The sequence below is a fragment of the Hermetia illucens genome, chromosome 4 (genome assembly GCF_905115235.1).
Source record: "Hermetia illucens chromosome 4, iHerIll2.2.curated.20191125, whole genome shotgun sequence".
NCBI classification, from domain to species: domain Eukaryota; kingdom Metazoa; phylum Arthropoda; class Insecta; order Diptera; family Stratiomyidae; genus Hermetia; species Hermetia illucens.
In genome coordinates, this window is record NC_051852.1 from 69,918,243 (window position 1) to 69,936,595 (window position 18,353).

The 18,353-nt window shown below is 42.0% G+C and overlaps 1 protein-coding gene across 3 annotated transcripts in view; it reads left to right on the plus strand.

Annotated features, from left to right (window-relative positions):
* Positions 1-18,353, plus strand: part of LOC119655802 (transformer-2 protein homolog beta) — an 82,775-nt gene that overhangs the window by 27,841 nt on the left and 36,581 nt on the right. For 2 of the 3 annotated variants that reach the window (XM_038061898.1, XM_038061899.1), the window contains exons 3-5: positions 6,935-7,057; positions 7,427-7,520; positions 7,585-7,713. In XM_038061898.1, the coding sequence (XP_037917826.1) occupies positions 6,935-7,057; positions 7,427-7,520; positions 7,585-7,713 (346 nt within the window). The remainder of the gene's footprint in view (positions 1-6,934; positions 7,058-7,426; positions 7,521-7,584; positions 7,714-18,353) is intronic. The other variant, XM_038061900.1, reaches the window with a different exon arrangement.

Sequence of the window (18,353 nt, forward strand, 5' to 3'; positions counted from 1 at the left end):
CTGGTGGTCGCTGTGAGTATAGTCCTCACTGACATGCCAAGCGATTCTACTGGCTAAAGTGGCACTCACGTATGTCAGGTCCACTATAGACCCCAGGCCCCTTCCCCGGAAAGTGTACGAAGACCCAACATTCGCCAGTACCACGTCCAGCTCCGCGAATGCTTCGAGGGGAACACGTCCCATGACATTAGTTATCCGGCTGCCCCATTCAAGAGCCCACGCATTGAAATCGCCTCCTATTATGATCGGCCAACGTCCTCTTGCATCCAAAACAAGAGCAGCAAGCATCTGCTCATACTCGACGAGTGTAGCGCTGGGTGGAGCACAGCAGCTATAGATGTGGATGCCCTTCACCTTCGCTCTGATGAAGCCCTCCTCCGGGTGCTCCATTATTTCCTGGAAGGCTTGTTCTCCACAAGTCCACAGCGCTGCTTGGCCCGTTTGGTCTTTGACCCAAACGCTACCACCGCGGTTTCGGTATGGTTCACTTAGTATGGCCACATCGATGTTTTTCTCGCGGATGGTTTGCGCGAGTAGATCCTGCGCCGCCTCGCAGTGGTTGAGGTTGATTTGTATCAACCTCATCTGCGATTTGTGCTAAGGGCTCTCCTGTATTCCGGGCACCTGCTGCTGCCTGCAATGTGCCGATGGTCCACACCCTCCTTTCCTTTGCACAGTAGACAATTTGGGTCAGCTCTGCAGTCCTTGCTGATGTGGCCTTCCACTCCGCATCTCCTGCATTGCTTTGACCTGTCATTTGGGTTAGTGCATGACTTCGCAATGTGACCAAAGCCAAGGCATCTAAAGCACCGTTTTAACGCCACTTGTTCCCTAAGGCGACACATAACCCAGCCTATTCTCACTCCCCCTGCTGCTAACAGTTTGAGTGCGTTCTCCACTGGTAGGCTGATGATGGCGGTTTGTGTTCCCCCATAGGCTTTCCTTAGCGTTTTCACCGCTGACTCTTGTAGTCCGGCAAGATCGAACTGTTTCTCCAACGCTTCGCGAACCTCCTCCTTCGTCGTGATTTCATCTATATCTTTGCAGATTATAGTAATCTCCGGCCTGCTAGCTCTTATGTCGGCTTCCTGCCCTAAAGTCTTCCCGATTTGGCTTAAGAATTTTTCCGCGGTTAGGCGGTTAGGCAACTCCACACAGGTGACAACCATCTTAGAAGTCTGTTGCGAATAATAGACATGTTCAGCCGTGATATTCGGATGGAGTTTGGATTGATCTGAAGGAAGCTCTGCTGTCCGAATTCCTGCGACGTGTAAAGTTGGTGCTGAAAGCGCATCTCTCGGGGAAGAATAAAAAGAGTGTATCGCTATTCCTTCACTGGCTTATGCATTCGGAATATAATATAATATATATAATATTGGATACGGACAACTATGTCCAAACTCCGAATGCATCATCCAAAGTCTGCCGTGAGTGGATGAACCTGCCTCGTGACATCGGAGGTAGGGGCGTGGTTGACGTGGCGGCACAACATCATCGCCAAGTCGACTCGCTGCGCGCTTATTTTTACAGCAAAGAGCAGGCGAGTCCCTTGCATGCGGCTGTCTGTAAGGCAGTCTTTGGGCTGACTCCACTTAACTCTTCGATCGATCTTTCAATCCTCTGAGTGGGGTGAAGTCGGACCAAGAGCGGATCGATGAATGGAAGTCGAAGGCAATGCACGGTAAACAGCCATTCGTCGATTTGCATCTGTCGAACAGATGTGTATGCTGGGGAGCTCTTTGCTGAGACGGAGGGGTTCATGTGTGCCATTCAGGATGGCGTGGTCGCCACCCGAGCTTATAAAAAGCTCATCATAAAAGAACGGGTGGAGAACGACCAGTGCAGAATGTGTGGTTCGGCGTTAGAGACGTTGGACCATCTCATTTCTGGCTGTACTGTTATAGCACCGGTGCAATACATCACCAGGCATAATGCTTTATGTAAGGTTATCCGTCAAAACCTTGCATACAAGCATGGGCTGATCACGGGAATATGTCCGGTTTACCGATATGAGCCGCAAGCAGTACTTGATAGTTCTGCTTACAGCATGTATTGGGACCGGCAAGTTCTGACTGATCGCCATACTGCACACAACAAGCCTGACGTACTGTTAGTTGACAAGACGGTTCGCTCCGCGTATATCATTGATGTTGCTATCCCCCATAATAGCAACATTGAACGGAAATATGTGGAGAAGATTTTCTGAATGGAGAACGTTTCAAGTAAATTAAGTGGAAATTTGAGATGAAACCAAGCAAAATTAAGGAAGATACAGCACTTTGAGCAGCCACGCCTCATATATGACTCAGTGCGGACTCGTGGTTCGAATGGCAAAAAGCTGCAGTTGTCAATGCATTGAATTCGTTCAAACACACGTACAGAACTCTTATCGAGGATGTTTTGGATGCCATTAAGCCTATCGTTTAAGATCTTAGCAAATATGCTTTTCTGAAGCGATGTGTCGGAGCCCTTGAGCAGAACAGCAATGGGAGTTCGAACCAACTTATTTGGAAAATCTCACCAAAGCTCTTGGGTGGAAGTTCTGTTATCGTTGAGAATTCAGCTTTTGTGGCAGCCTGTATCTTCAATGAACGTTGTTTTACTTTACTAAACTTCACGCAAGGCATGAGAATCAGCCATGGATCAAGCACCCATGAATTCGTGATAAGCCGAGCGGTACCGGGAGTGGAAAAACAGACTGAGGAAGGAGGAATTCGTCGTAGACAAGAGCGGAAAGATGCTTGAGACATGGATGCTACCAACATTCTTTATGGACCTAGCATTGATGATTCAGTTCGAGCTAAGCCGATAACACTTGTTTATGAACGTTTTATTCCATTTTTTTAGTTTTCAAAACTTCAAAGCTTTCTTCCCACAACTCACACCTTCAAAGTCGGTGCCTCTCATAACTCGGAAATTATTGTATCGATCCTTATTACCGTACATAATTTACGAGATAATAGTGGAGGTTTTTATTGAAATTTGTTAATATTTTTTATTTTGCAATAATAGATATAGCAGCCGATTTTTTCTCGCAAGAATCGCGTTTTCCATTTCAAAACGTTCCCAAAAAATGGAAAATTGAAATTTCGAAAAACTCTCCCAGCGTAATCTAGGGAAAGCGATCATCTAATAAAAGACAGATTTTTTGATTTCGGGTTATCCAGCAACGAGTTATAAGGGGCACCGCAATTCTACTTTTTCCGAGGCGCTTTCGAATAATTCTTGCCACTGCCTCATCTTTAATGTTTTGTGTGGAACAAAACCTTATTTAAATGTTGGAAAGGGGGAACTGCAAACGCTCGCGCATACAGTGAGTTATTTCTTTTTCCGTTGAATTTAAGCGGAGTGCCCATACATGCAAAAGGAGGGTGTAAATTTTTTTTGCACCAAATATAGTCATTTCATATCAAATGCAATTCCGAAGCCGGTCTTAGTTTTGACATTTGTTAGAAAGGTGGGTAATGCGGGGGGTCGAAAATGATCATCTCTTTAACGAACCCATTCAGAAACTACAAAAAATCTGAAAAAAATCAAGAGGCTGCCACTATATGGTGCCTAGGCTCCGAAATATCCTCCATATCTTTTCAAATAAAGTTAATAATAGTATTTTACTATAATTTTTAGTAACTGACTGCAAAACCCCCCTTAAGTCCATCCTAGCAACACGAAATTTACGGTAATTTAGGCTATAACATGGAGTATGGTCTTACCAGTTTGGTGGAAATCGTACTTTTACTTTAGTTATAATACGTCAAATTTGTCACTTCTTTGCAAATTCAAGGCTATCATGCTAATGTATCATGCTAATGTGGATATATAACCTACTACGTAGTAATGAGACAAATGCACACTCAAATGTATTTATAAAAGGAATACAAAAAACCTTTTATACCTGAAGCGTTTCCCGACTTGTTTAATATTTCTTCATGAAAATTTTACACAATATTTTTCGAATGCCACACCTTAACGGTACCATTGATTTTAATAAATATATTTTAACTGTGTCGTCACTAATAAAAATCTCAAAATTTGCGCGAAAAAAAAAAACAAAAAAAAATTGTTACTCCCCCAAACCACACCATCCAAGAGGTCAGACCAATGGGGATTTAATGACCGTATTAAAATCGATTCAATGTCTGTCTGTCACTCAAAAATGGCTGAACCTATTGTCATGAAATTTGGTGAGAAGTGGTGGTCTATGAATCCCTTTACATATAACAAGTGGCACCATTTTGTGTCGAGTTTAAGGGCTAGGGCTCCCCATACATGCGAAAGGGAGGTGTAATTTTTTTTCTATAGAATATGGTCACATGGGGTGTTAAATGAAAAGCTCAATTAGTACTTTTCCAAATTGGTCTTTTTATTCTGAGTAAAATATTGGGGAGTAAGGCGCAAAACGTGAGCTTCATAAAGCGAAACAGGTTCGTTCCCGGATTTATCCAACCGAATAATCTGAGAAAAAATTGACAATGCTGCATCTATAAATCTAGGCCTCAAAATACATCTCGTTCCGATATCTTTTCAAATAAAGTTAACAATTGCGTATTAAGATATAAAATATAAAATTTAGCCGAGGACAACCCTCCTTAAGGTCATCCGAAAAATACACAATTTGGCATTTATATAAGGGATCATATAGGGCATATTCCTGATAAGTTTGAAACAACAAATTTATAGAATTAAAATCGGTTTAATGTCTGTCAGACAGGCAGTCACAGGCACTATTCTCAGAAACGGCTATACCGATTGACACGAAATTTGGTGAGAAGGCGGGACCTGTAGACCCCCAGACATGCAGTGAGTGATATCCTACGTTGAGATTTAGGGGGGGTCCCCATACATGTGAAAGGGGGGTGTAACATTTTTTTTCACCAAATATAGTCATGTGGGGTATCAAATGAAAGGTCTTAATTAGTACTTTTGGAAGCCGGTCTTAGTTTTGAGATTTGTGGAAAACGAGAGGAGTGGTAGGGGTGGAAAGTAATGATTTCTTTAACGGACCCATTCTCAGGAACTACCCAACCGAAAAATCTAAAAAAAATCATGAAGCTGGCTCCAAATGGTGCCCAGGCCTCAAAATACTCTCCATATCGATATCTGTTCAAATTAAGTTAACAATAGTATATTACCATATTTTTGGGAAACTAGAGTAGAGTGCCATTTTGCATGAATTCTTTAAGTGTTTCACACTTGCTTACTTTACATTTTCTTACACAATAAACATTTTTACATCACATTTCGTTATCAGTCATCTAAAATAAAGAAAATAAATACTAAATAAAGAGATTGTTTCCATTTTGATCCCTTGGGTTTTTGATTAAGTTTAGAAGAATGGTTGAATTTTTTTGTGGTAGAAAATGATATTTTTCTAGCTTCAATTAAGGATTCTACCAGCAATAAAACAAAAAAAACCGGATAAAAAAAATCACATACTATCCTTTTATGAGGATTTGATTTCATATCAGTCAGCTGCCTCCATTTTATTAAAATCGGTTTACTGTCTGTTTGTCCGTCACACGCATTTTTCTCGGAAACGGGGTTGTAGCGATTGACACCAAATTTGGTAAAAAGTGGGAACTGTAAACGCTCACGCATATAGTGAGTTACATCCTTTTACGTCGAATTTAAGGAGGGGTCCCCATACATGCAAAAGGGGGGTGTACATTTTTTTTCATCAAATATAGTCATGTGGGGTATTAAATTAAAGGTCTCGGTTGGTGATTTTCGAAGCCGGCCCTAGCTTTGACATTTGTTGGAAAGGTGGGGAGTGCGGGGGGTTGAAAGTAATCATTTCTTCAACGGACCCATTCTCAGAAGCTACTTAGCCGAACAATTTGAAAAAAGTTAAGAGGCTGCCATTGTATGGTGCCTAGGCTTCAAAATACCCTCCATACTGATACCTGTTCAAATAAAGTTAATAATAGTACATTAATTTATACTTGAAGCGTCTAGTTTTCGGTATCCTGGGTTGTTGAAACAGATATTTTGAGGTCTAGACAATATGTAGTGGCAACTTTAGGATTTCTTCCAGGTTTTTCAAACATACATCCCCATTTTGAATGTAACGCATGTACCTTAAAAAAACTTCCTCGTTCTCAATATTTGTTGTGACTTTTGGGTTCTAGATTTGCTCCCATCTACCTGGCCTGCGCATGAGCGTGCACATGCGCGCACATCTTCTGATGCGTATATGTGCATGCCCATATCGTATTCGCTGAGCGTTCCTTGATCCGCACGAAGGTGGTGGTGATGGGAGATTTGGTTATTCCCCACAGGAATTCTCTATTCATAAGAGTATTCCCAAGTATCTCTCTTGTCTGGTGCTAGTAAAGAGTGTTAGTGTAACTTCCTACATTGTATACGTCTAACCTATTGTATAGGGTAGATTCATTGCAACCGAGAAGTGTTAGCAACCTGTTAATCTTTGTTGCATCTTCTCCTCCGGTTCTGCTATCGAAGGCTTATGTTTCCAGTGAATTTTGAGGACGTTTTTGGATCCAGGTTATCTTCCAGATTGCGTAGGTATCCTTTGGTTCATGCTGCAGGCCAATGTTGAACCTTCCTCCGCTACCTGATTTGTCGACTTCTCCCTTTTTAAGTGTTATTTCCTACTTATCAGTGTTGTGGAAATGTGCTTACACTTAAGCACTCCAGACTTACTGAGCGGACCGGGTGTCAATGAGGCTCCGATACAGTCAATTGCATCCGACTGCAAACTATCCAATGAGCATGCATATTCAAGTATAAATCCGTACCGTTTTTGCTAAAAACCATATTTTGTTTCATTTTTGATGGTAATATGCAGTATTGCGGAAAGTTTGATTGGAATAATATCTCAATTATGTTTCTAATCATATCTTCTATAATATTTTGTAAATATTTTCAAAAAAAATAAAGATTTTTCTGATTAAGACTTTTTCATTTTTCTTAGGAGAAGTGCATCACCAGCACGTCGTAGGCGGTCACACAACGCATATTCGAGAGGTCGAAGTCGCAACAGATCTCGGACACCGTCACTACGTCGAAGAAGTAGATATTCTAATAGTAGATCAAGGTATGTTTTATCATTTTTTATAGCAAAATTGTAAATATATATTTTCATTTATGATCTCTGTATTGAATTCGCCCTTAACTCAACATTTCTTCTTGCATGTATCAGTTTTCATTGAAGAAATTAGGCCAAATTTGAAATGAAATTTAAAGAATGGTTTTACTTGCAAGTTACTGGAGCAAAAGATCTTTCTTTATTCACTCGCATATTCAGTAAATCCAAACAGTTGTAAATAATTTTAATTCAAGTTGCGCAAGTCGAAATCTGAAAATACGAACACCCTATCAAAGTGATAAGAAAACACTTTTTGATAGCCTTTGTAATTCGATAATTTCTTTTGAATAATAGATTTTATTTTGGAATTATTATAAGGTCTTTTTCCCCGCAAGATAAAAAGGGCTATTACCATAGGAAATCATATTCGCGTAGTCCACTTTCGGAGAGAAGAAGACATGTAGGTACAAGAGTAAGTGGCACTTACTTTTCACAGATGTCCAATGTAGAAAAAAATAATACGCAGAATATTACAGGAGAATCCACATCAAAGTCGTTGCCTTGGGGTTTTTGGCTTGTGTGTGAATACAACTGAACAGAAAATTTACCAAATATTCTCCAAGTTTGGATCCATAGAACGTGTTCAACTGGTTATAGATGCAAAAGTAAGTATGAAATATTTGCAATATATTTTAATTTTCATATTATTTCATCCTCAATTGTTTAATGGGGGGAGGGGATTAACCCCCTAACTGGTTAACAGAAGCGGTGACCAGAGGATGGACTGAGAGAAACACCTTTGGGTGGCTCATAATACGATGATGCATTTTATTGCACTGGATACGTCTCCATCCAAAAATGTGTTTCTACCTAGAATAAAATACATGAATTAATCTTCCGGTTTGAGTCCAAGTCAAGATCGCAGTGTGTTCTGTGCTTCTATAATGTATTGTGTGTCGTGTTTCTATAGTAAATCTGTGTGTGCGAATCCATGTAGTTAGGCAACAACATACATAAATAAACACAATAGGAAATTGATAGTGACATTGCGATATTATTCGGATCGGCACCTCCTACGATTTGGCACCAAGTCGGAAAATGTCTATAGAAAACATAGCCAGGTGCACTAACACCATTGCACAAATGGAAGCCAATACAATAAAGATGCACTGAACACAGCTCCGATCTTGACTGAAAAGCCCCGGCCACAGATGCCATCTTTTTTGTCATGTGAAAGTTTAAGGCTTGCCTAGGCAGTTTCAACTCCTGTGTATAGTCTTCTTGATTGCTGCATACCTTTACGCAACAGCGTGACGTTTCAATATTACGGAGACAAAACGCTATTAAATTGAGGTCAAAATTGAAAATGGGGTCCGCTAGACCAGCCTCTCGCTGGACTATAGCCTAAGACTGTTGACATAGTGGAATGACGAGCAAAGCGTCGAAAATAAACAAGGGACGACATATAGGCCGCGCATTTTTGAGCGGTGAGCATCCTTTTTTCCTTTTCGCCGCTTTATTCACCACTCCTCTGTTTTCAGCCTAAGTCGCAACGATAAGCATCCTCATCGCAGTACGTAGGTCGCGTGGAACTAATCTCCTCGCCGAAAGGATAACTGGGACTGTTTTTAAGTTTTTGTGTGAAACAAAATCTTATTATATTCAATGTCTGTCAGTTTGTCACATCCGATTTACTCGGAAACGGCTGAACCGATTGTCACGAAACTTGGTAAGAATATGTGGTCTGTGTGCCCCTTTACATGCAGCGAGAGGCCCCATTTTGTTTGAAGGGGAGCTCCCCATACACGCGAAACTGCGGTGCAATTTTTTTCACAGAATATGGTAATGTGGAGTATCAAATAGAAGGGCTCGAATAGTACTTTTTGAAACTTATCTTATTTCTAATATTGGGTGAAGCATAGAGGATATAGGACTCAAAATGCGCGCTCCAAGAAAGTGATACAGGTTTCGTTCTCAGAATCTATCCAATCGAAAAATTTGAAAAAAATCAGTGATACATCTGTATGAAATCTAGGCCTCAAAATATATTTCGTTCTGATATCAAATAAAGTTAATAATAGTATATTACCATGTTAACGGGAAAGTCCTCTTAAGTTCATCCCAGAAGTACAAAATTTAAGATCAGGCCATAATATAGGACATAACTCTGAAAAATTTGAAGGTAATCCAACTATTATTAACAAATGTATAGAAGGTGAAATTTTCACATTTCAGGTAATTTTCTTTGCAACCTAAGACTTGTGTAACGTCATTATCATTTAAAGTAAACTTATATGAACGGTGGGGTCCATGGGGGCATTTCAATTTTCCTTTTTAAGGTTTTGTGTAAACACAAAACCTTATTAAAATCGGTTTACTGTCTGTCTGTCTGTCCGTCACACGCATTTTTCTCGGAGACGGTTATAGCGATTGACACCAAATTTGGTAGAAAGGTGGGAACTGTGAACGCTCCTGCATATAGTGAGTTACATCCTTTTACGGCGAATTTAAGGGGGGGGTCCCCATACATGCAAAAGGGGGGTGTAAATTTTTTTTCATCAAAATGGAAAAAATCAGGGGGCTGCCACTGTATGGTTCCTAGGCTCCGAAATACCCTCCATAACAATATCTATTCAAATAAAGTTAATAATAGTACATTACTATAATTTTTAGTAGTTGACAGGAAAACCCCCCTTAAGTTCACCCTAGAATCACAAAATTTCGCAGCTATGTAGACTACAGTATAGGGCATGATCCTGTCAAATTTGATGAAAATCGCACTATTACTTACAAAGTTATACTAAGTCAAAGCTGCCGCTCCTCTGCAAATTCAAAACTATGAATGTCAATATCACTTGAAAGTGGCGACCGTAAGCATTTATAACAGGAGCTACATCTTTTAACTGTATAGGAAGCCCCGGTTTTCAACATAACTTTGGACTCGCGGGCGACCAGAAGGTTTTTGGGCACCGTTAGCTTTGGGTTTAGGCGAAAATATCGAGTGAGGAATTTCAGAAGACAAGCCCCTTTAATGGAGCGCAGAAATATGGCATTTCTCATATTCATTTAACGCCCTTTTTCTTCCATTGTTTTACAAAAGTTTACTGATGGGGCTGTGTTATGCATAATGTTCTTGTAATTCAATTCAATTTCAAGATTCGTAACAGTAGAAGGAGGTGAAAATAATTACAACAAATGCAGTTAGTGAGTGAATTAAATATCCAATTGAGTGGGGCAGGGACAACTTTACAATCAAATTACTACAGATGAAAGATGTTGGTTGCTTTTGGTTTGTTATTAAATTCTTTAGGGTGATCTAAAGTTGTTACATTTGAGGCAAACGTCCCCTCGGAACGGCCCAACATGACAGAATATTGCCTGGTGTATTGGCAGTATTAGCTTATTAAAGACACTATTAGACAATTGTCTGTGTCTATTCCAGACAAATGTCTGGTTCTTTAGGGTGATCTAAAAGACACTATTAGACAATTGTCTGTTTCCACATTCATACGTTTCAGACAAACATCTGTGCTTGCGTCAAACAATTACCGCGGTGATGTGCCGTTTTGATCTCACAAACTCCTAAGACCGTAACTGCTGTTATGAGAGCAGGGAGGCAGAGTCCAGCCGGCTCAGATCTTCAGAGCCAGATTGGTTTAACCAGTGTCCGCAGCCGGACTAGTTAGAACTGGGCAACCGCAGAGAAAGTGCGTGAGGGTTTTCTTTCCTTCTCCGCAGCTTCGGCAATGGGAATTGTAGGCTATGCCAAGCCTGGCGACATGGTCTCCTATGGGCCAGTGCCTCGTACAGACCGCTGAAACCTTGAATGCATTTGCACGCACCTGGCACGGGAGTTCTCGTGATCGGGCTATGTTATAAGCAGGCCAAATCCTCCTTCATTTGGCATAGCTGGTAAGCCTTCGCCATCTAAGCCCCGCGGCTGCTAAGTAGTGCGAGTAGACTCCGCCCCCGACAGCCGCCAGGAAAGCTGCGACTATATTCACCGAAGAGCTGCCAACAGCAGAGCCCCGCCTGGCCAATCCGTCAGCCCGCTCATCACCCTCTATGTTCCTATGCCCGGGAACCCAGAGGAGGGTGACCTTGAGCGTGCCGTCTAGACGGTTCAACGCGTCTCTCCACAGCCTGGAGGATGTCATCGCTGAGAATAAGGCCTTGATGGCCGCTTGGCTATCGGTCAGAATGGTTTTGTTACGCTTGGGGCTTGGATCACACACCAGACTTCCAATATCGCCAGTACTTCCGCTTTGAATACACTGGCGAACCCTGTGAGACCATACGGCTCGGATACACTATGTGTATTCGAGAAAACTCCCGCGCCGACTCCACCGTCCGTCTCTGATCCATCGGTAAAAAATATTAAGTCATAACCTAGCAACACGCCGCCGGTCTTCCACTTTGCCGGAAGTACTTCGTCTAAGATGTTACTGTGGCCATAGGACTTCGCTGCCCAGCATCCGGACTCACGTAATCTGACGTCTAGGGGCAGGAGATGCAGGAGTACATTGATAGCATCTGGCGGCCAGGACTGCAGAGTCCCAGTAGCGCCTGCACACGCGGTTCTTTGAATCCTATTAAGCTTCATCCTATTGTTTTTTTTGGCACGATACAATAGAGCCGTACGTTAGGATTGGACGCACTACAGCGGTATAAATCCAGAGAACCATCCTGGGCCGGATACCCTATTTCTTTGCAAAGGATTTCTTGCAGGCATAGAAGGCTATACGGGCCTTCTTAACGCTCAGTTCTATGTTCAATCTCCAATTTAGTTTTGGATCCAGGACTACACCCAGATACTTTACATTGCAGGAAAGAATCAATCTTTGTTCATTCAGCCGTGGTAGGCAAAATTCAGGTATCCTTGGCTTGGTGGTGAATAGCATCAGTTCCGTTTTGATTGACGACGCGCTCGAGGGTCTTTAGCACGAAAGAGGTGAGGCTGATTGGGCGTATCCTAAAGAGATACAGCTCCGGTAAATTTCAACAAGCGAGGTCACAACCCTTTCCTGCTGCTTCTGTAGCACGACTGGCATTATGCCATCTGGGCCCGGAGATTTGTATGCGGAGCTATTTATAGCCCAGCCTATCTTATCCTCAGTAATTACCAATTTGATAGTCTCGCACAGCTGGGGTGGCCGCAAAGCCTCCAAACAAGGCTCTGACTCACAGTCTGTCTCACTGGCAGCAAAGTGGGTTTGCACAAGCAGCTCTAAGGTTTCACCAGGAGCCTTCCGACTTTTTAAGAAAGGATGGGCTCTTATGTTCCTTGGACAGAATCTTGCTGAGCCTCGCGGATTTACTGATGCTTTCCATATTCTGACAATAGTCGCCTCTTGGCGGTCTTGATGGCTGACTAGTATATCTTCAGGCAGTTCTTGTATGGCTGCCAAGATTTATGCTTGTAGCAGATGTTGAAGATTTCCATGGTCAGCTTTCTGAGGCTGGAGAGCTCTTCATTCCACCACGGTGATAATGTCTGCTTGCTGTACTTAGTAGGGTACGAGACTTTAAAGCGACTTTTCCAGAGCCTCGACCTTTGATTCCAGTTCGTCTGCCGTGTCAATCTTGCCAATTCGCGCACCGGAAAGTTTGTTCTTAAATACTTGACCAAACTTTCTCCAGTCGATGCTTCTGCAGTCTCTGAAGTGTTTGGAAACCTCTGCGACGAGATCTACACTGAAAAAAATCCACCTGTGATCTGAGAAGGATCTCTGGTCAGACATTCTCCAGTTCTCCACCCTAAGAATCCCATTATTATATCAAAGACCTCCTCTCAATCGTCACAGTTCTCCGAGCTGGGGAAATGGAAGGTTGGTGTACTGCCCCTGTTACATACAGATAGGTTTGAAGTAATCTCTCTTTTTCTTCAGCCTTTGTCCCGTCCACAAGCGGGGTCGGCTCGTCGTGATCGGTTTCGACATTTGGCTCTATCAAATGCCTGATCTGGATACAATCTCGAGGCTTTGAAATACCCATCAACGGTATCAAGCCACCGTTTTTTCGGTCTGCCTTTTGGTCGTTTACCGTCGACTTCAATGGTCAGAAAAATCTTGTCAAGTGAATTCTTGTTAGCACGAATTACGTGACCATACCATCGAAGACGTCTCTCTCGTAGTTTTTTCCACTATCGGTGCAACCCCATATCGATCACGGATATCCTTATTTCGGATGTGATCAAAACGTCCACGCCACTATTCGACGCAACAGCTTCGTCTCCATTACCGCAAGACGCCGTTCATTTTCCTTTATAGTCGGCCAACACTGAGAACCATAGAGAGCGACAGGATGGACGACATTGCGGTAAATTTTAGATTCGGGACGTTCGTTGATACGTTGATCACAAAGACCACCAGTTGTAGAATGCCACTTCATCCAGGTTGCGTTAACGCGTAAAGCAATTTCATAACGCAGTTCTCCATTGGCTGATAGCATTGACTCGTGATGTTTAAATCGCTCAGTTCTGGGCAGGTCACTGCCGCTGACAGTGATTATATCTGTTTCATGGGGATCGGTCATCAAATATTCAGTTTTATTCAGATTCAATTTGAGATCGTGTTGCATAAGGCGATCATTCCATTTTTGGACAAGTTTCGACAGAGATATGAAGCGGTTTTGATACACCCGCCATATTTCGAACTTTACTTTTCGGATCGTGGTAAAGCAATTAAAACCCAGCGCACGAGTTCTTCTGGCACTAAGTGTTGTCGTAGGGTAAATCAGATCAGATCGCGTGGCACACGATCAAATGCTTACTCTAGATCCAGTAATGCCATGTAAAGAGGGGGATGCTTCAAATTCGGTTTGATTCACAATTATTGCAACGATTTCGTGAATACGGTTATAAGGAATGCGTTCAAAAATCTCATGGTATGAGAAGTAACCGGATCGGACGGTAATTTGAACATTCTGCTGGACTACCTTTCTTTTTCCATATTGGAACAGTGGTACTTTCTTGCCAGTCAGACGGTGCTCTACCTTCCTGAATAATCCCATTAAAGAATTCACTGAGCCACAGTGTTGGGTCGCAGCTCTTCGCATTCCAGAGCTCAGATGTAATGTCGTCCTGTGGCTTTCCCTGTTTCATTCGTTTTATTGCTTCCTCGACTTCAGTTGCGCTGACACGTGGAACTGGTCCAAATGTCGGCAATGATTGCGGAAGTAGAGGATGATCAAATTCTTCAGTTAAAATCTGCTCGAAATATTCTCAGTGTCTATTCGTCGAGCCGGTTGATAAATAAAGTGCCGTTCCTGTCATTAACACAAAAGAAGTGGTCGATATCCTGTGTGCGTCTGTTTCGGATTTTCAAACAGTTTATCGTAAAGATTTTTGTAATGGTCCGCTCGGGTGATAGCGATCGCTTTCTTTGCTTACGGCTCGCATTTTTATAATTTTGCTAATTTGGCGAGCGTTTTATCGTCGAGAAATTTGTGGTAGAGGCGTTTCTTTTCACAGACCTTCATTTCAACATCGTCACTCCAAGATCAGGTATCTCGGTTGATGTGCCGCTTACCCGGCTTGGTGACCCCGAGGGTTGCAGAGGTCGCTTTGGGGATCGTGTCTTTCATTTGGTTTCACGATTCTTCCACATTGGTAATGGTTGGTAATTGCATAAGTCAGATCATTTCCTGTTTCTTCTCACGAAATCGCCACCATTTAATGCGCGTCGGACTAGTACGTTCATCACGATGTTTTATGGGAGGCTTAATTCGCAGGACGGCAATCAATGGCCGATGTTGAGATGCGATGGCCTCATAGGGAACGGCTTTGCAATCAGTGACGGTCAAATGTCGGCGTCTTATGAGGAAACAATCGATTTGCATCTTACTGTTCCCACTATAAAATGTAGGAAGATTAGACAATCGTTTGATGAACCATGTATTCATAAGTACAAGGTCATGGGTGTCCGGAAAAATCAAATCAACGGCACGTTGTTCCAAGATGCCGATCGACAGCAAGTACCGCCATGCCACCAGCATAAGCTTGAGCGTTTAGTGGCAAATTTAGCAGTTGGCATAGTAGTGAGTCGATCACCATACTCCACAGAAGTAGTGATAGTATACCTCCTTGGGGCAGCCTTTCGTTGTTTCTGCTGTTAGGTAACGATCGATATCCATTTCAGCACACAGCAATCTCTGCATTAGCATAGCATATATCCACTTAAAGTATATCAACGCCATGCGCTCTGGCAGCATCACATAATTTTTGAAAAGGCCCACAGTCAAACGCCATTTCAATGTCCACGAACCACTCCCATCGCGTAGTCACCTTTCAAAGCTGCATCCTCTATCTTTGAAACCAAAGAATGAAGCATGTTGGGTTTCATTAAGTGGGTGTGACCTAAGTGCCTTCCCACGAATGTGACACTGAACCAGTCTCTCCAAACCTTTCAGCAAGAATAAAGCTAAGCTGATCTGTTTGGAGTTCTTTGGATTAGAATAGTCATCTTTCCCAGGGTTCGGTATGAATACTACTTTAACTTCCGCCAAGAGGTAGGCATGCGGTCCAAAGCAAGATATGCTAAAAAATATTTCTCAGCATTGCTAGATAGATATCACGTATCTAAAATAATAAACTTTCTTTTTCGTTGGTGTGGATATTTATTCTTGCATATTTCGGGAACCACTTGTTGTTCGGGTATTTCGGGAACCACTTGTTGTTCTCTTCATCAGTGCTAACAAGAACTTGTTGTTCCCTTCATCAGTGCTAACAAGAACTTGAAGGGGGCAAGTGCTTCCCGAAATATCGGTATTTGCAAGAATAAATATCCACACCAACGAAAAAGAAACAAGTTTTTTATTATTTTAGATAATTAATCGTTGGAAACACCGCATAATTTCACAAATCATGAAGCTGGCTCTATATGGTGCCCAGGCCTCAAAATACTCTCCATATCGATATCTGTTCAAATTAAGTTAATAATAGTATATTACCATATTTTTGGGAAAATTGAGTAAAACCCCCCTTAAGTTTATCTCAGAGTTATAAAAGTTGGTAGTAGTATAAAATATAACATGAAGCATATTATCTCCATATTTGGTCAAAATCATACGATTAGTAACAAAGTTACAGTAGCTCAAAGTTGTCTTTACCGTGTAAATTTACAACCCGAAGTACTAAATTTGATATGCTATTCTTAACGGGCTACGTAAATTTGTACGTAGGGATAGTTCTACACTCAAATATACTCACACAAGAAGCAAACAAAAGCTTTCATACCTGAAGCGCCCAGCTTCCGGTTTCCTGACTTGTTTTTTATTCATAAGTAAACCTTAAAAAAACAAATTCACAAAAAAAAGTTTAAAACGCCGCCAAAAATTTAGCTTTTTATATTTTTTAATAATCCTAGTTTGCAGACTGTAGTTAAGTCTGCATGTTGAAATGCCGTTTATTTTTTTTCGTTAAAATCGTCGCAGCGCCCTGTAACGTGGTAGCAGGAAAACACCTTTTCTGGAGACGGATGTATAAATTGCTTTGTATTTCAATAACGAACTATGCTATCGAGCTGAAAAAATTACTACGCATACTCAAGATATTAATAAATATATGGTGGAAAATTCGTATTTGTATCTTTATCCAGTTCTTCACAGAAAAAAAAAAATCTGAAAATGAAAAAACGTAAAACAAAACCTTATTAAAATTGGTTTACTGTCTGTCTGTCTATCACACGTGAACCTCTCACGCATACAGTGAGTTACATTATTCTACATCGAATTTAAGAGAGGGGTAAATTTTTTTTACCATATGGAGGCGCTGTAGTGTGGAGCCGTTTAGCGGAGATTCGTCCGAGTTCCACATCCGGTTAGCGAAACTCACCCGTCTTAGTGGCTCGCCTATCTGTTGACGGTTGGCGGGCTGCACATATATGTGCCCGCCATCAAGTAGATGGTGGGCTAAGGACAAGCTCATCCCAAAACAAAATTCATGTTTATTAGCTCTAACCAGTTGTAGGTTCAAACAAATGCGATTTCGGTCGTTGTAATTCATACCTTTGGCGGATTTTGAATTGCATATAAACGAGCCAATTGCCACCTGTTGCCGCTTTCGGTCACGCTGCTCCGCAGGGTAGAGGCGCTGAGGCCGCGTCCGATGAGATCGCCTCTGCCCTGCGATCGAAACCGTATAGCCAATATTTAAAAAATTTCAGTTTTCAAGCCTCAAGGAAGTCGTTAGTCGCCTGGGAAGCTTCACTTTATTGCCAAGAATTTGATGTTCAGTCCGTTTTCCTAGGGTTTCGTGTTTTTATTACAGATTGTTCGTCTGCAGTCAAATTGAATTCCAGGTATCGGTGATCTAATAGTGAGAATTCGTCTAGCACCCACTAGGATGTAATCGACTCTGACAACTTTGAAGTACAGATTGTTAGGTCAATCAATTCTCTTCTTCTCGGTGCTCTCGGCACCCTACTTTGAAGTCGTAAGACCAGCTGAAGTAATAAAATCAAATAGCTTCTCTCCTCTGGAATTGTATTTGTTACTGCCCCAACAAATATCACTTAATTCTGCATACGCTACCAGACCTTAGTTCTTGCGTTGGTGGAGGACAATGAATCATAAGCAGAAGAAGCTATAATTTTTTTTTTCTCGCCATTAATCTGGTATTGTACGATCGCCGTAAGAAAGCCTGGAAACAGAACTGCCTCAGCATAGTTGCCTCTAACAGTCTTGACATCACGCAAAAGATCTTAGGTCGAAACTTTGATAAGCCGTTTACACAATTTTATGGCAACAATTTCTTCAGTGGTAAAGTGATGTAAATTTGCGTTCGTACATTTTTTCCGGGTTCTATTCACAGTCAAAAGTGAAACAAAGAGTAAGTTTAAAAAAAAAAAATTCAATTAAAATTTTGTGGCAACGATTAGTTAGTGTCCAAGGGAGACACTCACTACACAGGGCAGTCTTTTTCTTTTTCTTCAGCCTTTGTTTCGTTCACCACCGGGGTCGGCTCGTCGCGATCGGTTTCGGCATTTAGTTCTGTCAAATGCCTGATCCTAGATGCAATCGCGAGGCTTTCAAATACCCATCCAGCGTATCAAGCCACCGTTGTTACGGCCGGCTTTTGGTCGTTTACCATTGACTTCGATGTTGAGACCAATCTTGGCGAGTGAATTTTGGTTAGCGCGAATTACGGTTATGGAGAGAACGCCTTTCTCTAAGCTCCAGCATCCGGTCTAGGCCTGCCTTAATAAGGAACTCCTGACATCCCGGTTTTACGCCGGGGTCCACCAATTCGATATCCCTAAAATCGGCCTGGCGTCCTGGCCTACGCCATCGCTTCTTCTCAAGCAGG